This window comes from Equus quagga, chromosome 4 (genome assembly GCF_021613505.1).
Source record: "Equus quagga isolate Etosha38 chromosome 4, UCLA_HA_Equagga_1.0, whole genome shotgun sequence".
NCBI classification, from domain to species: domain Eukaryota; kingdom Metazoa; phylum Chordata; class Mammalia; order Perissodactyla; family Equidae; genus Equus; species Equus quagga.
Window position 1 is genome coordinate 91,659,778 of NC_060270.1, and position 22,941 is coordinate 91,682,718.

Consider the following 22,941-nt stretch of genomic DNA (forward strand, 5'->3'; position numbering starts at 1 on the left):
GGATATATGCCATTTGAAAGAAAAAAAATTGCTTTGCCTTTATGTTAATGATATTTCAAGACTTTCTGCCTTATTTAACCAGAAGACATCTTTATGTTTATGTTTCTATTAGAGGAAATCTGGCCCAGATATGCTTTAAACCCTGAACCACTTTATGGGTCACTGATCACCTATGGTTTGGCTCTATGAAAGTAAATTACTCATCTGTGGTCCATTTCCTTTGTTATGGAATGTCACATGATATCAAGTATGGCATAGGAGGGTCCACAGACACATAGACACAGGGAATTAACATCTGTAAATACAGAAATGGGTTTTTGTGAAGAGTTCTAAATTCACAGAATTAAGGTAGGGAAATTAATCAGAGTTTGTACAAATCCTTGAATTTAAAGCACTTTTGTTTGGACTTCATTCACTGTGTAAGAGAGTACATATGCCACATGTGCTCTTGCATCCTAGTTGTGTAAATAACAAGAGGGAAGAAGGTGAGTGAAATAAACTCTGGTCGTTGAGTATGTATAATCTTAGGGGCCATATGATGGAGACTGAAGTATAGAAGTTAGAATGTTCTGGAGTGAAAAAAGCATAACCACTTATAAAATAGATTTGTGGGGCTTTAGAAGGGCAAAAAATAACATTCTTTTCCCTTTCTACTTTGGAACTAATTGAGAAACAGACATAGACATACAAAATTTCAGCTTTATTACTAATAAAAGTGGTGTTAGAAGGCAAGACATATATAGCCTGAATGGACAAACTTACTCCACCATTGGTTGGTAACTGATGGAGCAGGTCTCCCCATACAGGGGAAGAATTGGCCTCTGTGCTTACCACGCAGTAATGTAATGCTAGAATGCAGCCTCTCCAAAAGAAGGAAGAACCACGAAAGAACATGTACCCCCAGGTGTTGAGCTGATAGGTCCTTCTCCCAAGGTCACTAATCAGTTTAAGTCATTTCTTCCTTGGCTGAGGAGAGAGTTAAGTGGTGGAAAGAAACTGAAAGTACTCCTCCTGTACTTTTTCCTCCTGGAGATTTGAGTAGAAATGTGGGGAACAAGTGTTTCCCCTTAACATATAACGTATAATGGGCATATTATGTAGTAATAATAATAATAATTCATAGTCATAATAATATCATGAAGTAATGGTTGGTAATTGACCCATCATGTGCTGCATTGAATTACATGCCGCTCACTTTGTGCCATGGTTGGTAAAACCCCATTTAATCTGAAAACTTCTTGCTGTTTTTTGGCTCAGAGAAATTTTCTTGTATTCTTTCTTTTCCTGGATTCTCTGTATTTTCATTCCATTAGATAGCTATGCCTCTTTAATACTTGCATATAAATACAGTCATGCACCACATAATGACGTTTACGGTCTGCATATACAGCGGTGGTCTTACAGGATTAATACCCTACAGCTTATACGTGTAGTAGGCTATACTGTCTAGGTTTGTGTAAGTGCACTCTAGGATGTTCACACAATGATGAAATCACCTAATGATGCATTTCTCAGAATGTACCCCCATCGTTATGTGACGCTTGACTGTATATCCAAACAAAAGGCAATCCAAGGGACTTTGAAAGATAATTTTAACTGGAAGTAATATTTGCTTTACCAGCTAATTGTAGACCAATTCTCTTCTGTATATTCTCTAAGCTGTAACCAGTCAACTTGTAAATGCTTTCTTTATATATTCAAACAGCAGGATATACTTACTTCCCTACCTACACAGAAGCTGTCGCTCCCCCTGCCAGAAAGCAACTACATTTCCCTGAACAGTGGTATCCAGCCAATGCTTACTGCAGGGAACTTTCTGATCTGCTTTCCTTCCCACTTCCTCATTCCTTTTCCTGGTGAACGTGCACACTCTCCAGTTCCCTCGTTTTTCTCTTTTTATTATTTACTGCTCAGTTAACTTCACCATAGGAAGCCTTCTACACACACACAGACACATGCCCTTATTAACCTTGTTCTTATGTTAATTCTGTTGATCGACTGCATAAAGAAATTTTCAACCTCCTGCCTGCTTCCTCTCCCTCTTTTTTAGGGGGGGAAGGATTGTTTTGCTTGTTTTGTTTGGTTGACTGGCTTGTGAAACTAACTCACTATTTTTAAGATTTATTTTTTAACTGGAAAAAGCTTTCTGGCTTTCAAAAAACTTACAGAAAATACTTTGTAGTTTAAAAGAATCTCTTCTTGTATGGTTAAGAAATGCTGTTTTTGTTCAACAGCTTTTACCCGCTCTTTTTTTCTTTTAAGTGCTGTGCAGGGAGTATACAAGTATGGCTAAAGTAATCACTGCTTTTAAACAATTTGTTTTTTTGTCTGGTAGAGGAGATAATCCATATAATATGAGATAAAGAGAGGTATGGATGAAACACACTATAGGTGTTTGAAAGCAACAGAATACCTGAATCTATAATGATATTCTTGTATAGTTTTTGAATGGAAAAAAATGGTAGTGTTAGAAAACTTAGTGCTAGTGCAAGTCTTTGCCCTGGTTCTGATTTAACACATTGTCAGACCTCCTATCAATTCTCACTATTAATTTTTCTGAACTATTTCTTCTTGCTCCTTCCCCTGCCTCACAAGCCAGGGCTCTGGCTTTTGTAAGAGTAGCATAAGAAGATAGAGCAGATAGGAGGTGGAGAAATGAGAGGTGAGTAGGATTAGGTATGTGTGTAGAAGATGGACATGTAACATTTGCATATATAGCCTAGCTCTTGAACTTCGACAACTTGTGTTAACTTAGAAATTTAGTATGTCAGCTTAACTCTACTTGACGTGTTTTAAAACCTCTCTTCTTCTAAAATTTAAAATGTCCTCTAGTTCTATCAGATACCTGATTTTATTAACTATTTGTTTTTGGTCTGTGGACTAAAGGCAGATCATTAACTCTCAGGATGTCCATTTACAAATACAACATTGCTATGTAGAAGAGGAGTAATTTTTAGTGATCTGTATAGTTTATGTGGTCCACATCATCTGTCACTGAGTTTCATGCAGATTGGATTGACTTTTTAAAAGCATACTCTTGAATTATTGATAATTGTATAATAAAAACAATACATCAAGATAGGGAAAAATAAATTTTATTTTCAGGAATATTTTAAATGAGTCATACTTATAAAATGTTCTGTGTCATTAGTCCATCAATAGCTATAACTTGTCTGATTTGTTAACTGTATTGTATACTGTGTGATACAAGTTTAAATGCAATAAAATTTTTACAGATTTTAGAATGTAAGACTCATTGGGAGATAAAATGCTAATCAGACTGGTTGTGACAGTTAATTTAGTATGCATAAAGCACTTTGAACGCTTCCTGGCCAATAATGAACTTGTGTATAAGGTTATAAGTGTTAGCTAACTTTTTGTTTTTGTTGTTGTTACATAGTGGTATAATTTTTTTAAACAATCAATCAGAATTCGAATTTTTGCAGTTTAGTCATATGCTTTGTAATCAGTTATTTTTGCCTTTAAATATTTTATGCCCATCAGTACTATCTGTAGTGGGAGCCTGATTTTACTAAAATTATACACGTCTGTTCCTGTTACTGTGTTACAGGCTACGTTTAAGAATGTCATGCTGAATCTGATAATGCCAGGACATTTCACACAGTGTGAATGTAGGATATTCATTGGTGTGTAGGCAGCCTTTAAATAACCAACCTGTTAGTGATTGGTATTTCTTTGATTGCCTGGCCCTAAATCTTCACATGTGATTTCAACATATACTTTGTGGCACTTTAGTTTTTTTCTCCCTTTATATTTTAAGAATTAGTACATGTGCGTGCTTAAAATCTTGAACAATAAAGAAAAATTTTTAGTTCTCTCCCCCATCCTTGAACCCTTACTCCACATCCCTCCCAGAAGTAGAGAACTATTACCAATTTCTTGTGTATCTTTCCAAAAATATTCTGTGCACTTATAAGCATGTATATATATTTTTTCTCCTTACATTTTAAACCATATCTTAGTGCACTGTATACACTATTCTGTACCTTATTAGCTTTTTTCGCTTAATGTTGATGAAGATTAGTTTCACTCCGTATCAGTATACATATGTCATGGTCATTCATTCTCAGGGCTTCAGTCTATTCCATGTATGTAGAAACTGTTATTTATTTATCTAATCCCACATGCATTGCTTGTTTAATGTTTCTTCTTACAATATCATAACTAATATTCTTGTATGTATATCTTTGTTTCTGTGTAAGTTTATCTATAGGATAAATTCCTAGAAATAAAATTGCCGAGTCCAAGAATATGTATTTTTAATTTAACTAAATACTAGTTTATAAATTTCTCCTCAGTGTTTGAGAAGGTCTCCTTCCCTCATTCATTCCAAAATAGTGTATTATCAAGTTTTAGATCTTAGTCTATCTGATGAGTGGAACATATTATCTCATAATTGTATTTGCATTTACCTAATCAGTTTTATGGCTTCTGAGCTTCTACCTTCCCATACAGCAATTTCCCCCTGCATTTTCTTCTAGTATTTCTATGTGTTTTATTTTTTACTATAAAATTCTGTTCAATATATCATTTATTGATATTAGGAGTGAGGTAAGAATCCAGCTTAACTTTTTTGAAGATAATTAGTCTATCATGCCATCAGTCCCCCCTTTTTTTATTTTTGTGAGGAAGATTCGCCCTGAGCTAACATCCATTGCCAATCCTTCTCTTTTTTTTAGCTTGAGGGAGATTAGCCCTGAGCTAAGATCTGTGCCACTCTTCCTCTACTTTGTTTGTGGGACATCTCCACAGCATGGCTGATGAGTGGAGTAGGCCCACACCTGAGATCTGAACTTGTGACCGTGCATAGAACTTTAACCACTTGGCCGTGGGGCCGGCTCTCTTTTTTTTTTTTTTTTTTTTTAATAAAGATTTTATTTTTTTCCGTTTTCTCCCCAAAGCCCCCTGGTACATAGTTGTTTATTCTTAGTTGTGGGTCCTTCTAGTTGTGGCATGTGGGACGCTGCCTCAGCGTGGTTTGATGAGCAGTGCCGTGTCCGCGCCCAGGATTTGAACTGACGAAACACTAGGCTGCCTGCAGCGGAGTGCGCGAACTTAACCACTCGGCCACGGGGCCAGCCCCCTGGCTCTCTTTTTTTTAACAATCTGTTTTATCCTCAGTGACTTGAAATACCATTCCCATCATATACTTTGTACTTGAGTTTATTTCTGGATTCTTAATTTTGTTCCATATCTTCTCATGATGCAACCAAACTACCTTCTTGATAAATACGTATCTTTTTTATAATTGCTGCTTTTCATTTTATATTTTAGCACGTATTTATGATCTTTTATTTTTAAAATAAGAAATTAGTCTTACTGTTTTTACTGTTCTTTAAACTTTAAGTCATATATAAATTAAAATTTATTTTTTCTTCCACTGTGCACTTAGTCTCTGGAACCAATTTTTAGATGTCTGTTCTTGAGCTTCTCTTTGGTCAATGCGTTATACTTTAAGAGTGTTCTGTGGTCAAATATAAACACTATATAATTTCTCAGTTTGAAGAATTTTTCTTTTCTTTTCTAGCCTTTAATCTAGACAACGAGCAACCAGATTATGATATGGATTCAGAAGATGAGACCTTATTAAATAGACTTAACAGAAAGATGGAAATTAAGCCTTTGCAATTTGAAATTATGATTGACAGACTTGAAAAGGCCAGTTCTAATCAGGTACTGTACCTTGTAAAAATATCTCTTGTCTTACAATTAATCCAGTTAGCTTTATTTTGCATTTTCTTTAGACCTAAGTGTATTGCATTTTACTATCTCTTGAATTTCTTTTCCTGACGTCCTAGAATTTCTGTTTACAGTATTCCATGAACTGAATACTTAAGCATAATTTCTTTGAATAGGAGTGTGAAGAGTACTGTTCTGACTTTTTCTTGTTTGGATATAAAAATAACACTAGTTACAATATTATAATACCTTATTGATCCATTTCATAGGTCTTTTTTGGTGCTTCAATAACTAAATTTGCTTGGTTGGGTCTCTGAGGCAGGCATCTCATATCAAATCTTTCTTATGTGCTCAGATTTATATTAAGGTCCTCTTAGTACCATTTTAAATGTATTTTAGTTTTACTTATTTATGTATTATTTAGTTTTACTTATTTATATATTTAAAGTTTTAAGTGAAGGAAAAATTATTCAAAGTAATAAAGACTTCTCTTTAGTGGGACATTCTATATATAGTATAGAGAATTCAAAATGGTATGGTCTTTCTGGAAAGCAGTTAGGCACTGTATGTCAGTAACCTTAAAATGTTTATACTTTTTGATTTAGTAACCCTATCTCTAGGAATCATTCTTAAGAAAAATAATTAGTAGGGCCAGCCCCATGGTCGAGTGTTTAAGTTCGCACGCTTTGCTTTGGTGGCCCAGGGTTTCACCGGTTCCCATCCTGGGCGCAGACATGGCACCACTCATCAAGCCATGCTGAGGCGGCATCCCACATAGCACATCCAGAAGGACCCACAACTAGAGTATACGACTGTGTACTGGAGGGCTTTGGGAGGAGGAGAAGAAGAAGAAAAGAAGATTGGCAACAGATGTTAGCTTAGGTGCCAATCTTTAAAAAAGAAAAAATTAGTGAAAATGTCAAAGATTTTTGAACAGGGGTGTTCAGAATAACTTATAAATTGTAGGGTGGAATATCATACAGCCATTAAAAATCATGATTTTGCTGGATATCTAATGCCACAGGAAATTGCTCATTATATCATGTTAGATTTCAAAAACAGGATACAGAATTGTTTAAGTGAAAAACTGAATAAACGTTAAGTATTTACATTTATATGTGTGCATAGAAAAGAAGAACAAGAAAGTACAACAGGATGCCAACAATGGTTGTATTAGGTGCTGGAATTATTGGTGATTTTTGTGTTCTTTATTCTGTTTTTCTGTTTTCAAAATTTACTATAATAAGCATGTGTTGATATTGCAATTAGATTTTAAAATTTTTTAAAAATAATTGTTGGCATGACTGTGTGGTATATAATATACTAATTGTTATTAATATAGAAAGAAGTTACAGATATAGATAAATAAGCTTTTTACAGTAGACTGTTAAAAAGGTTTCACTAGTTTATCCATACAAATTTTTTTTCCCCTCAACTCCCTAGTTCTTTAAATCCTCGAAGCATTACCAGCTTTTCAGAACATTTCCCAAATTTTTCCATTGTGAAATGATTTTGCTGCATATTTATAGCCTTTCTACTGGTCTTTCCCCCGCACTTTGATGGCAACTATTATCTAGTGTGCTATCCGAAGAAATACATTGAAAGCTGAATTTTGTAAAATTCAATTTAATTGATTTTTTGAGAGATTATTTTACTTGGGTTTTTTAATTGGAAATTTATTTTAATTATCAAATTAATATTCATTATAATTAACACTCACAGTTTTCCTAGGATTTTGATCATTGGCATCAGATATACTCTCAGTTTTTCTTCTTTATATGCAAATTTTCCTAGCAATCCAAGGCTTGATCGGTCTTTTGGTATTTCTCCTATTTTCCATGGTTACTCTGAAATTACTCATGGTGGCTGAAATTATATCATCACAAGCCTTCAGCTCTCTGTTCTGTAATTTGCTTTCTGTCATTCAGTCAGTAATCTTTATTTAGTGCTCAAGTGAACAAGACACGTGGCAGAAGTTCTGCCCTTGTGGCCTTTATTATCTAAGTAGGGACAGGATAAACAAAAAGCATGTAAACAATGCACTTAACAATCCACATATATTCAGCACCATCCTATTTTAGTTCTCTTTGCTCGGTGACAAGCTCCCAGGCCTAAAACAACTGGCTAGGCTCAGAGCATGGTAGCATCTGCTTTCAGCAGTGGAGATAAAGGTGGAGGCTTTGACATAGGAACAAGATAATGATCCTGTTATTAGAACTGAGGATTAAAGATACCAAAAGGCTGTCGTCATTCTAAGTCCTTGATCTGTGAGTTCATAGATCTCTTTATTTTCCCTTTTTGGGGGCTAGGATAGTACCAGACCCCAGGGCGACGAATCACATTTGTGGTTAAACTGGTATTTATTAGGTAGGTAGAGAAAGACATAAAAGATGGACTGAGGCAAAGCTTCTGCCCCCATTATTCTGTGGAGGCTATGGCAATGAAGTCGTTATTGAAAACTTCTGTGGCCAAATACTGTGATTATTTTCAGCCTCCCTCTGTTTATCTTATTTGAGCACTCCTTATTTCTTGAAGCTGTCAGCACCTTTGGTCTTTTGAATACAATTCATTCCCTTCTGGTTTTCATATTATTTTCCATGACCATTCCTTCTAATTTTCTTTTGCTCACTCCTTTTCATTTAACTCCTGCAAACATACAGGCGTACAAGGAAGAGTTAGAATTAGAAACTTAGGGACTAAAGGAAAGGGATAAAAAACACATAACTCTGTGAGTTTTGTGAGTCCCTGGAAAGATCAGGAAATACAGTACAGGATCATCTGGAGGTAAGGGAGCAAGTTAAGTTTTGTAAAGGTTAAACTTGAGAGGTCTGTGGACCATCTAGGTGGAGATGCCAACAGGCAGCACAAAAAGAGAAACAAGAAATCCTGGAACTTGAGAAAGAGGTCAAGGCTAAAAGTGTGTGTATTGTTACACCCACAAAAATGCTCACTGAGGTGATATTATCCCAAAATACACAGGATAAGTATACCAAGGACAGAATTTCAAGAAGCCCTGATATTTCTGGAATATTTCATCTTCAATCATCTCTTTTCTCATTTCTTCAGTCTTTCTCTCTTTGCTCAAAAATGTGCCAAGAGTTCTTGTTTCCAAGAGAACCCTTTCATTTGACCCATCTGGGTCAATAAACTACCACTCAATGTCTCTTCCCTTTTTTTGTCACAGGTAAATTTTCAAAAGATTAGCTGTACTGTTTACCTTTTACTCACACCACCATCCATTTTAGGTTATTTAAGATCACCAATGGCCTCCTAATTGTTATCCAGGAGGCTCTTTTCAACCTGTATCCTACTTAATATCCCTGTAGTATTGGATGCTGTTGACCTCTACGTTTCCTGATTCTTGTCGTCTTCTTTCTTCTTCTCCTCTTCCATTGCTCCTCTACCTCTTATTTGTTCCTATTTCCTTTGGTATCTGTCCTCAGAATTTATTTTTGTGTCTTAAGCTACCAACGCAGGCACTCCTAGGTGGCGTGTTTTGTGAGACTCATCTGTCTTACTGCACTGATACTCAGTTCTGAAGTTCTTCCTTTGTTCTCTTATTGTTTCATTTGTATTTGTCTTACAATAGTTGCCATATTGTAAATTTCTTTAAGTAGTGGATTTGTCTTAAGAGTTTTTTTCCTTATCTTCCCCACAACCTATAACACAATTATGGGCTGATAGTAGTTGATTATTAACCACTTATTGCTTAATTGACTGTTTTATATATAAAAAAACATTAATTTTTACATGTAATTTACTCATTTGTATATTAAAAATGTACTTACTAAAATTGCTAGACCATGAGTTTTGTATATAAACAAACGAAATGATCCTTATCCTCATGGAGCTAGTAGCAGTCTAGAAGAAAAGCCCATGTGGCAGGATAATTTTTATCTCCCCATCCCCAAATGCCCCAAATAAGTAAATCAAGTAAGTCACACAACTCAGAGGTGTCTTGAAAATAATAAATTTACCGCAGATCTTTTTGCCAGTTAAATGCTAGTTTCCACACTTTGTAGTTGATGGGTGGAAGTGATAAATGGCAGAACTTTTTTCTTAGGGTATAAAAGTAGTAGGATTCTGATTTTGTGGATTTTTAATCATGTGGCAATTTGATTACTTTGTCAGCAGATAGTTCTTGCCCACCTGAATTGATCCGGTCACCATGATAATAGATAGGCAGTGATATTAGTTGCCTTAGAATAGCTACAAAAATAATTTTTAAAGAATGATTAAAGCCAAAGTTATACAATAAAATAAAAATTTGTCGTATAATATAAAAACGGCAGTTGACTAAGAAAATACAGTTAAGGTTGGGAAGAAATAGCAGGATATTTAACTGTAAACTGTGTATTTTCTTATTTCCTGAGATGTAAAGAAGGTACTTAGTGACCAGTCAGAAGGACATTTCTACAAGGGAAGGAAATCTGAGGCAGTGTTTTAAACCCCTGACACCACCTGTGGGAGGATAGGAAGCAGTGTTGTTTTGATAGTATTGTTATATAAGAAACTCACTACTGCTCTGCTGGCTGATGGAAAGTGACCTTTCCTCCTCCCTACTCTAAGATTAGGTTAAGTTCTTAATTTGATTAGTGAAGGTTACAAAATTTTATCAGCAGAATGACCAAACAGCTGAAGCACATGTAGCGTATCGCAGCATTGTTTCCTTTGGTCCCCAGATCACATGAGAGCTGCCAGTGATGCTGTGATGCTGTCAGCAGGTGGTAGAATTTTATTAGATCCAGAAAGCTCGATTCTTATTCTGCCACTGTTCCTGTAGACTTTAGGGGGTATATATCACCATTCCAGAGAACTTCACTAACAGTAGGAAGGTGTCCATTTAAAGTTGATATTTGGAAATACTGGTTCTTTTGGCTTGATCTCATGTTTCAGGTTCTGGCCCTACACTTTAAAGACCAAGTTACTCAGCCTCTTAGATGCAGTTAAGCTGACTCCATTGAGACACTTGAGTGAAGCGTAAAATGGCCATTTGTAATTTTACTGTACTAAACGTAATTGTCACATGGACTAGAATACTTGAGTTGATGTTGTCAGTGTATTCTCTTCCTTTGATCAGACCATCTTGGCAGCCAAATTATAATAAGAAACCAACTAATAAGCCGTGGTAATCACTATCATAGGACTGGAAGTCCAAATGATCATTACATTTATTTCATGAAATTATATCAATGTAAGTCAGATCATATCAGAAATTTATTTGGTGGGTCATGCTTTCTTCAGATGACTTCATGCAAACTACAGATCAATTAGTATGTTGATCTTATAATTTCAGTGAGAAAATTTTTTCCTTCATTTCCAAGTTCTAGGGAAACATTTCTTAGAGGAGATATGTCAACTTGTTTTGAAAATGAATCTTCATCTCTAAAATGATAAAAGCGAAAAATTGGAACAACATCACTTCAACAGGGTTTCCAGTCCTGAAACTCCATGATCTTTTTCTGAAGTTCACTGTTAAGTGGATAGGTGTAACCCCTAATCCATCCTGCTAAACCTGATTGGCCTGTCTGATCTTCATGAGGAGCAAGAAAACGGATGTCACCAAGCACATTTTTACAAACTTTAGTTTGGGGTATGTCAGCATTATACTGGCTGCATTGATGAAGAAGAAGTAGATGACTGAGATACCGATGTCAGAGCTCCTAGGGGAACCATTTTAGGGTCACTGTCCCGGACATAACAATGTCATTAGCAGAATGAGTGTTGAGAAAAAGGATTTTTTAATACTTAGCCAGCTTCGATAGAGAAATTGCTTTTATATGTAATTGGTACAAGAAATTCAAAATTACAGTGTTGAAACTTCTGGAAACATGCTAACTTTATCCTTTTATAGTTTCAAAAGAGGCATATTATATTTAGTTGCAATACGTTAAAGAATATTCATCTTTTATTTTGAAGGGAGGTAAAAAGAAACCTTTATCTTCTGGTTTCTGTTGAAAAACAAAAACAGAAAGAAGCTAGTAGACTGGTGAAAACTAGTGGATCCTCAAATGTGTAGAGTCACAGAATATAAGAATTTTGAAGGACCCTGGATGTCTGCTAGTCTAAGACTTATCTGAGGCATAAATCTGTTGTAGTCTTCCCAATTATCATTCATCTGGGCTTCTTAAATATTTTAAGTGGTGAAACTCACTTCCTCTGAGGGCAAAATTTCAATTTTGATAAATCTCCTTCTTAGTAGATCCTTTATTAGATTGAATTGAATTGTATTTTCTGCCATCATGATATCTGATCATAATTGTTAAACTGATCACATTTTGTTCTATAGGTATAGTTTAACTTTGATTTCTCTTTTTCAAACATTATAGTAGATGACATTTTGAATTTTTTCATTTAGCTTGTAACACTTCAAGAAGCGAAACTGCTGCTAAACGAAGATGATTACCTTATTAAAGCTGTATATGACTACTGGGTGAGAAAACGGAAAAACTGCAGGGGGCCATCCCTCATTCCTCAGATAAAACAAGAGAAAAGAGATGGCTCCACCAACAATGACCCTTATGTTGCCTTTCGGAGGAGAACTGAGAAAATGCAAACTCGAAAGGTAATGTGCAAATTATATTTCATTGAATGTACCTTAATTGTATTTAAGACAATTAGTTTTTTCTGCTAATAACTTGAATAATTTAAAATAATTTGAACATAAAGGAGAATTGATGACACTGTTGAACTTTGTTAAAAATCCTGCTCTTCATTAGCTTCTATTGGCCAGTTTTTACAGTGTTTATCTAATACCGATGCCCTTTGTAAATCTACTGATAGTACCATTTTAGGCTTGCAGTTGAAGTGATGTGAGGAATTACGTGTCTTTATGTACCTCGAAAGTTTTGAGTTCTTCAGTAATCTGTATGTTCTATACATATCCTTTGGGAAGCTTAAGAGCTCACAGTTCCTTTGAAACCATATTCTAATTCTTGCAAGTGAAAATGGACTTTACTGCATCTAGCTATTCTGGGGTCGTGGGAAGTAGGGAAGGTTCATTTTCAAGCCTGCTCTGCCAACAGTCAGAAGTAACACAGTGGAATCTTTTTCTCGTTTTCTGAATTGTCACTTGTGTCAGATTTGAAATTGATGAACTTGTCCCCATCTGGCTTTCAGAAGCAGTGTGAGCCAGAATTTTAAGAGAAACAGGGTCTCATGCTGTGGAATGACATAGTATAGAGGAAAGCATTATTTCAGAGGGATATTCGCTCCCTTCCATTTCTCATAATTAACAGTAAACATCATACATGGTAACAAATTCTCTAACATTGCAAGGTATTAGAAACATAAATGTAAAAACCATGAGGAATTATAATTGGAGGCAAGCATTTTCTGTGGATTTCTGTTTTTCCTAACATTGAAAGCTTGTCCTTGTCAGCTGTTAATATAACAGCTGTGAAGCGTAGCAGCTGCCAGGGGTAGTATGTTTTAGGAGAAACTCTCCTGCTGGTTAACAACCAGAGTTTCTGTAACTATTTCTTGGATTTCCCAAGTGTAGAGGACATTTTCTAACCCAGGCAGAGTTTTCAATTTGAGGTTTTAGTTCTTAACTAAGGAAATCTAAGATATTTTATGAAGATTTAGCATCTTGCATAGAAAAGAATAGAATAAGTTTGTAAGTGTAGTAAAAATTTATTAAAATGCACTATTGGACATGAGGAAGAGAGGTTTATCTGAACCATTGAAAAATCTGAACTACCAATTGCTTTTTTAAAGAAATGTAATTGATTCAGATATATTGCAAAACAGATTTTTGACAACGTCTTTTGAAGGAACAATAAATACTATTGGACTTTTTTTAGTGAATAGATATAAAGTATTTAAAATTAGCAGTATTTATTGACATATAAACAATATTCTAAATGTTTAAATACGTTTTATTCTTAAATAGATTAAATCACTATTTTCTAACTAGCACATATTGAGAATTGCTAGTAACAGGTTCCTGTGTTAGGTGCTTCATCATCGTGTAATAACTAACTAGTACAGGCTTTTCCTGATACTCTGATTCCTACCCTTTCTCTTATCTGTTATTTTCATCTTCCTCTGCGGAGTGGTACATTTTCTTTTCCAGTGGTCTTTTTATTCCTCTGTTTCCAGTTCTAGGACCAAAGACTATTCCCTTTCATGCACTCTGTTGCTGCTTAGAAATGTTTATGAGTTTCAAAATGAGAAAGTTGGGAAAGCAGTCAACAATGAATACCCCCTAGGTGTTCAGGAGGTGGGCAAGCGTTTTGATATGCAAAAATGAATACAGCTAGCAAAGCTTCTCTGCTTCCTTTTCTATTTCCACAAAATTAAAAACACTTGTATAGCTGATGCAAAGGGTAAAGTAAAGGACTTCTGAAATATTTCCTTAGCAGTCTACAATTTCATTTTAAGTCACTAAACTAATGTTTAATTTGGGAGTGCTTAAGTACTTGAGGACATTCTTAAGTGAGATCTTCTTAAGGCACCAGCATGTCTGACTGCACTGATTGGGAAATCTTGAATCAGTGTACATGTTTAATATGTTTACCGCATAGGTACAACTGTTAGCGTTTGTGCCTTCTCTTTTCTCTCTGTGTGTCCCAGAAGCAGCAAGATAGACAGGAGAGGAAACTCTCAAGGTGGTGGTTGTCAGTCTGGCTGCATGTAACAATCCCCTGTGAATTATCCTTGGTTATAAAAAGATTTATAGTTAATTCTAAAGTGCAGCAGTTTGAGAACCACTTTCCTAGAGATTTGGCAGTAGGTTAGAACTATAGTGTGTAACTGGAATAGGAAGAGGGGAGTTGGCCTGCAGCAGACACAGTTGTGAGGAAGAGTAAAGGGAGTGAATGGAAGTGAATACAGAGAGTAGAGCCGTCTTAAAAGCATAGAAAAGATGTCAGTATGAACTCATGGTTTTTAATATAGGTGTGGCTAGAAATACCTATTCTAGGTATGCCTATTTCTAGGTATGGAGCTGTGCATGTGTATGTCCACACATATATTATAGACATATTTTCTAGCTCTCTTCACTGACAGGGTCTAGAAGCAATGACACTCAGTAGCAGTGGGCATGCTAGCATGTAGATGATTTTAAATACCATTTTCTGTTAAAAGGAACCAGGCCTCCTTAGAAAAATGGTTGATTCCAGTTCTGGGGCTGGAAAAGTATAAAGATAAGCTTGGAACATTCTGCTTTGCCAGAAAATAAGAATGTGATTGACGAATGTTGGAGCCGTGTTAGAAAACCTCAGGAGCTATCTTGAAGGGGGACTCCACTGATCAGATGTAGGAAAGTTTGAGTGTCAAAATAAATAAAGAGAGTAGTGGCTTATAACCCTTGAAGTAAAGTAATCTATGAGTCGATACCTATATAAATGGATGGATGGATGGATAAATGGATGATTGATTGATAGATAGATAAAAGAGAAGGGAACACTTTTCTTTACAGTACATTTCCAACTTATAAATGTCAGTGGAATGATGCAGTTTGAAAATCATCATTTTGCAACCACCATAGTAGTAATTGTTCCAGGCAAAAGCTAGGATCGATGGATATTAAACTAATGGGGAGAAATTTGATGAGGAACAAGATACTTAAGTAGTCCCACAGCCGGATGGAAACTAGACTTTTAGTGGTGAACACAATGCAGTCTATACAGAAGCTGAAATATAATAATGTACACCTGAAATTTACACAATGTTATAAACCAATGTGACCTCAATAAGATAATTTTTTTAAAAAAGGAAAAATAGTAATTTGACTAGAGAAACCTGGTAGATACCATCTTAAGTGATCAAAGTTAGCATCAGCACTAATGGGACAAATAGTTAAATGCCCATCATTTAACCCCCGATATAATGAGACAGGGATGTAATATCACTTCTGTGATAGTCCTCCCAAAAATACATAACCTGAATTTAATCATGGAAAAACATCAAAGAAACTCAAATTGAGGAACGTTATACAAAAATAAATGCCTCTACTCTTTAAAAATGACAAGGTCATGATCACCATAGAAAGACAGGGGAACTATTCCAAATTATAGAAGGTTAAAGAGACATGGCAATTAAATGCAATTTTAATCCTGAGTCAGATCCTTGACCAGGAAAAATAATTTCTTTTTTTTTACTTTTTATTAAGATTATGACAGTTTACAACCTTGTGAAAATTCAGTTGTAGATTGTTGTCAGTCTTGTTGTAGGTGCACCACTTCACCCTTTCTGCCCACCCCCACACCCCCCTTTCCCCTGGTAACCATCAGTCAGTTCTCTTTGCATGTTTAACTTCCACCTATGAGTGGAGTCATACAGAATTTGTCTTTCTCTATCTGGCTTATTTCACTTAACATAATACCTTCAAGGTCCATCCATGTTGTTGTGAATGGGACTATTTTATCCTTTTTTATGGCTGAGTAGTATTCCATTGTATATATATACCATATCTTCTTTATCCAGTCATCTGTTGATGGGCACTTAGGTTGCTTCCATGTCTTGGCTATTGTAAATAATGCTGCGATGAACATAGGGGTGCATGGGACTTTTGGAATTCTGATTTCAAGTTCTTTGAATAGATACCCAGTAGTGGGATGGCTGGGTCATATGGTATTTCTGTTTTTAATTTTTTGAGAAATCTCCATACTGTTTTCCATAGTGGCTGCACGAGTTTGCATTCCCACCAACAGTGTATGAGGGTTCCTTTTTCTCCACAACCTCTCCAACATTTGTCACTTTTTGTTTTGGATATTTTTGCCGTTCTAACAGGTGTAAGGCGATATCTTAGTGTAGTTTTGATTTGCATTTCCCTGATGATTAGTGATGATGAGCATCTTTTTATGTGTCTATTGACCATCCGTATATCTTCTTTGGAGAAATGTCTATTCATGTCCCCTGCCCATTTTTTGATTGGGCTGTTTGATTTTTTTGTTGTTGAGTTGTGTGAGTTCTTTATATATTATGGAGATTAACCCTTTGTCAGATATATAACTTGTAAATATTTTTTCCCAGTTAGTGGGTTGTTTTCTTGTTTCAATCATGTTTTCCCTTGCCTTGAAGAAGCTCTTTAGTTTGATAAAGTCCCATTTGTTTAGTCTTTCTGTTGTTTCCCTTGTCTGAGAAGACACGGTGTCCAAAAAGGTCCTTTTGATACTGATATCAAAGAGTGTACTGCCTATATTCTCTTCTAGAAGGCTTATGGTTTCAGGTCTAATCTTTAGGTCTTTGATCCAGTTTGAGTTTATTTTTGTGAATGGTGAGAAAGAATGGTCAATTTTCGTTCTTTTACATCTGGCTGTCCAGTTTTCCCAGCACCATTTGTTGAAGAGACTTTCTTTTCTCCATGGTAGGCCCTCAGCTCCTTTGTTGAAGATTTGCTGCCCACAGATGTGTGGTTTTATTTCTGGGCTTTCAATTCTGTTCCATTGATCTGTGCACCTGTTTTTTGTACCAGTACCATGCTGTGTTGATTACTGTAGCTTTGTAGTATGTTTTGAAGTCAGGGATTGTGATGCCTCCAGCTTTGTTCTTTTTTTCTCAGGATTGCTTTAGCAATTCAGGGTCTTTTGTTGCCCCATATGAATTTTAGGATTCTTTGTTCTGTTTCTATAAAGAATGTTATTTGGATTCTGATTGGGATTGTGTTGAATCTGTAGATTGCTTTAGGTAGTATGGACATTTTAACTATGTTTATTCTTCCAATCCATGTGCATGGAATGTTTTTCCATCTCTTTACGTCATCATCAATTTCTTTCAGGAAAGTCTTGTAGTTTTCATTGTATAAGTCTTTCACTTCCTTGGTTAAATTTACCCCAACGTATTTTATTCTTTTTGTTGCAATTGTGAATGGGATTGTGTTCTTGAGATCTTTTTCTGTTAGTTCCTTGTTAGAGTATAGAAATGCTACTGATTTATGTATGTTGATTTTATACCCTGCAACTTTGCTGTAGTTGTTGGTTATTTCTAATAGTGTTCCAATGGATTCTTTGGGGTTTTCTATATATAAGTTCATGTCATCTGCAAACAGCGAAAGTTTCACTTCTTCATTGCCTATTTGGATTCCTTTTATTTCTTTTTCCTGCTGAATTGCTTGGAAAAAAATTGCTCTGAAAACTTGCTCGTTATTAACACATTTTAATAATAAAAATGGTTGCATTAATGTTCTTTATAACAGCAATTATATAAATATATATAGCAATTATATTTGTTGCTATAAAGAACATTAGTGGGACAATTGGTGAAATATGAATAAAATCTGTAAATTAGATAATAGTTTTCTATCAATGTTCATTTCCTGATTTCGATAATTGTACTGTGTTTATATAAGAGTTTATCATTGTTTTTAGAACATACACATTAAAGTGTTTAGCAATAAAGGGGCATTATATCTTCAATTTTTGTTGAAAATTTTTTAAAATACTACTCCTAGTAATTTATATATGTGTGTATGTCTTTATATATGTACATGTATATGTGTCGTAGTCCATTTGGGCTATTGTAACAAAAATACCATAGACTGGGTAGTCTAAACAACAAACATTTATTTCTCACGGTTCTGGAGGCTTGGCAGTCCAAAATCCAAGTACCAGCAGATTAGATATATGGTGAAGGCCCACTTCCTGGTTCATAGCTGGTCATCTTGCTGTGTCCTTACATGGTGAAGTGGACAAGAGAGTTCTGTGGGGTCTTTTTTATAAGGACACTAATCCATTCGCAAAGACTCCACCCTCATGACCTAATCACCTTCCAAAGGCCCCACCTCCAAATACCATCACCTTAGGGAGTTAGGATTTCAGCATATGAATTTTCAGGGCACACAGACATTCAGTCCATAACAATGTGTGTCTACATACATGTGCATGTAAATGTAAAATATTAACCTTTGTGGAATTGGGATGAAGACATATGGGGGAATTCTTTATACTATTTTTGTAACTTTTTTGTAAATCTGAAATTATTTCAAGAGTAGAAATGACAGGGCTGAGGAAAGGAAAAATTAGGAAGGGTAGTTAATTTGGGCGTAAAGCAAGCAGGAAATGAACGAGTAAGACAGGACAGAAGCGCATAGTCCAAGAGGAACACTTAGTGAAGAGGGGGGCAATCTTAAAAGGTTCTGGTGGACTTTTGAATAACTTTTGAGTGTTGTTCAGCTGGCGTGTAGCCTTATATTTTGAATCTGTATGTTTCTCATTCTTATTAGACTTCAAACCTTTTGAGGATAGGGGACATGTACAATACCCTGCACAGAGTGAGCACTTTAGTATTTGCTGTTGATAATGTTAATTTTTTTCAGTTGGGAGGTTTTATTGCTGCCTGTTTACCAAAAAAGAAATTTGCTTAAAACCATGTTTTAGATTTTTGTCTTTTGTCACATAGTACTTACTGAAGGGGAAAAAAAGATTAATTTCCTTTTGGTAAGATAAAAGGATGACCTATTAACATAGCATTTTTAAATATTCAGTATGCAGTAGCTTATTGAGACTTAGTTTAGGTCATGTTTTTTAGGTGATGATTAATTTTCAAATACAGGAAACAATATACAAAAAAAAGCAAAACTTTAATTTTTTTCTAAAGTTTTATTTTCTGTTTTATAATCATTTAATATGAAACCTGGCTGTCTTCAGGTTCTTTCTCATGTCATATTGCATTATTAACTCAAGGATGGAAAGATTGCTTAATGAGGGGTGGTAGTGGTCTATTTTTAAATAAATAGTTCCATGCCTAATATAAAGTAAGCATTCTGTGACTATTTGATTGAACAAAATATTTTATATTAACAGTAACTTTTATATGCAGATAGATGCTGCTGATTACAACCCAGCCTTCTCTAGTTATTAAAAGGACTTTCACTCTGTGAGTGAGTTCAAGTTACTTCTTATACTTCAAAGTAAAAGCTTCTTAACAAGTCTCTGAAATTCAGAATTTTCACTAAATCTCTTTTATGCTCTGCAATGAGGTCTTATTGCACTGAATCATCATAATCCCATTCCTTGAGATCTTTCGTATTCCTACTTTCAGTTTTATATCTGAGTTTCTGAAGTGAAGGTTTGCTTGTCATTGTGAATGTTTACATTGTCGTATATTGACAGTGTTCCAGCTCCCAGTTACAGAGCTGAATGGATGCATAGAGACTCATTTTGGCTATTTTTAGGCAACCTTGATTTGACAGATCTGTTTCTCTGTCATTGGAAAATACCTTGCTACAATATGAATGGACTACATTTTCTGATACACTAGGTGTTATTTCAGGCAGACTTTAAAAAATTTGTTTACATTGGAATTATCCCTTCTATGTCATTCAATCTTTTTAACAGCTGGCTATGGTTTTTTCTGAATATTTATTGAGAGATATTTGCTTGTACTTTTTTTTTTCAAAGGCTGGCTTCTGAGCTAACATCTGTTGCTAATCTTCTTTTTGGGGTTTTTTCCTTCTTCTTCGTCTCCCCAAAGGCCCCAGTAGATAGTTGTATATTCTAGTTGTAGGTCCTTCTGATTGTGCTATGTGGGGTGCCACCTGAGCATGGCCTGAAGAGCAGTACCATGTCCATGCCCAGGCTCCGAACCTGCGAAACCCTGGGCCACTGAAGCAGAGCACGCAAACTTAACCACTCAGCCATGGGGCCAGCCCCCTATTTGTTTGTACTTTTAATTTAAGAGTTAAATAAGTAGGTTGTCTTATGTAGTTGCTGTTAGGTGATTTAACATTTTTTAGTATTTTGCTTTTATAGAATGAATTTGGGTCTGATAAGATTTTATGGAATGAAGCTTAAAATATGGATAATTGCATTAATTGTTTATTCTTCTAAAATTATTTTCAATAGAATCGTAAGAATGATGAAGCCTCCTATGAAAAGATGTTGAAACTGAGACGAGAGTTTAGTAGAGCCATAACAATTTTGGAAATGATTAAGAGAAGAGAGAAAACAAAACGTGAATTATTGCACTTAACCTTAGAAGTTGTGGAAAAAAGGTAACATTACTGCTATGGCATACTGGTAGCAGCTTTAGCCAAATGATGGACAAAATATAACCAGATGAGATATATATATATATATATCCGCCCTAGGCTTTAAAACAATTGAAATTGATTCTCTAACAGAACCTACATTTTTTGAAGAATTGTGGTTACTAGGGTCTTTTTAGTCAGATTGTTACCCATTTGGATTGCAAATTTGGGGGATATTTTTGTATGTAGTCTGGATCCTCTAATTCACTGATTTTTTTTTTTTTTTCAGAATCATTGAATTTTATTTAGAAAAGAATTTAGAGATCATTTTATCCAATTTTCTATGGTTTCTATTGAATAAAATTTGAGGGAAATGAATGTTTAATAGATTCTATTTTCTGAGTAGTTAGAAAACATTGTTTCAGTGCATTTTGAAAATTTTTACAAAACAATTACATTCTATAATGTAATAGTCCTTTTCCTGCATAATTAAATGGACTATACTAAACCTAACAGAATTTTGTGTGATTACTGAAGTAAATATTGTAAACATCATTTCCCAGTGTTGGAAAATATAAAATATATAAGAAATTTGTCTTCTGTTTAACTTAGAGATTTGAGTTTGTTTTTTGTTTGTTTGTTTTGTTTTTCGCTAAATGCCAAACATGAGCTTCTTTGTTCCTGTAAATTTTCTCTTTTAAGAATAATCTGATTAATTGTTGCTCCATTTGATTACTGGTGTTCCAATTAATTGGGGTACCGTTGACTTTTCTTTCTCTTCTTTATTTTTAAACTGTGTAACATTTTCTTATATGTTGTTACCTCTTCAAGATATCACTTGGGAGACTATGGTGGTGAAATCCTTAATGAAGTGAAAATCAATAGATCAGAAAAAGAGTTATATGCCACTCCAGTGACTCTTCATAATGGAAATCATCACAAAGTCCAAGAATGTAAAACTAAGGTGAATATCCTCTGGGGAGAAGCATGTATGGTAATATTGATCAGAAAATTATTGGTTTCTGCTGTTGTCTTATAATAGTTTGGTTAAAGAAGAAAGTAATTAAGATGTATGAAGTTCTTACTATTTGCCAAGCACTTTTTTAGAAATTTTTACATACATAGAGACTCATTAATCCTTGTAACAGTGCTTTGAGATAGATTTTTACCTCTATGTGACTTCTAGATCCTATAGCTGTTAAGTGGCAGCTTCAAGATTTGAATCCAGGTCTAGCACCAAAGACCATATGCTTTCCTCTATGCTTCTGCTTCCCTAGTGAATAGAGGTAAAGTTCAGTTATTATTACTAGCCTTAGCAAATTCTGCATTGTAGTGGTAGGCATCAAAATCTAAAATTAAACCTTTGTTCATTGAGACTATTGAAAGTTATTCTTATTGTCATCACCATTGCCAGAACCAGCATTTACCAATCGCTAACTTGAGTGATTTGAAAAAGTTTTCTAATACCTAGATCATAATTTCTTCCTAATAAAGAGCCAGACTCAGTGATTACTTTAGTCTCTTAAGCTAAAGAATTATATTTATTCAGTATTCACTTGGTACATAAAAGTATTCAACTGAAATATACAAAAATTACTAAAACTCTTAATTTCAGGAATTTAGATTTAAGTAAGACACAGTAATGACTGAAGCATTTAGATGGAGCTTTACTATGTAGCAAGATTTAAAAAGTCACTTAGGGTGTTTGTGGAAAATTCATCTTTTAAAAATGTACATAATCCTCATTTTTCATGGGTTTATTCTTAAAGGTCAAGGAAGAACATGGAGTGGGAAGACTCCTCTTTTGTTCAACTCATGTCGATTCAAAGTTCTTTCTTATTTATCACAGGCATCTAGCCCACCTACCTCATTCCCTTTAAATCACACTTGCCTCTATAGTCAAAAACATTATCAGTGCAAGAAATGTTATTTGTAAGGTATTTTTTAAAATCCGCATTATATAAATCAGTGCTTTTTCTAGGCATGTGATTGGTAGGCATAGAACCTGAAAATCTCAACCCAAAATTGTTGACGGAATCAGTCTTAGAGATATGGTTGCATTCATTGTTGCTCTACCCCATTACACGTAGTTAACTATGTTTACTTTGTCACACATGCCACCATAAAATATAGGTAGTTTTTAAGAAGTTGAGGTTTTCTTTTCAATGTCGTAGCTGTACCCATTGTATGAAACTGTTTATATCTCACTAAATAATTGGGCTTAAAATTTAAGCAACATTTTCATTGTGTGTACCATTTTTGACCCTAAAGTAGTTTTAACAAAAATCTGGGCTACATGGGGAAGTGTATAACTTCCTAAATATTTT

At 34.9% G+C, this 22,941-nt stretch overlaps 1 protein-coding gene across 1 annotated transcript in view; it reads left to right on the forward strand.

The window, feature by feature from the left end:
- The window catches only part of EPC2 (enhancer of polycomb homolog 2), a 130,397-nt gene that overhangs the window by 85,503 nt on the left and 21,953 nt on the right, over window positions 1-22,941 (forward strand). Inside the window, exons 3-6 of the mRNA XM_046659128.1 lie at window positions 5,549-5,694; window positions 12,059-12,265; window positions 20,490-20,638; window positions 21,446-21,578. Coding sequence (XP_046515084.1) covers window positions 5,549-5,694; window positions 12,059-12,265; window positions 20,490-20,638; window positions 21,446-21,578 — 635 coding nt within the window. The remainder of the gene's footprint in view (window positions 1-5,548; window positions 5,695-12,058; window positions 12,266-20,489; window positions 20,639-21,445; window positions 21,579-22,941) is intronic.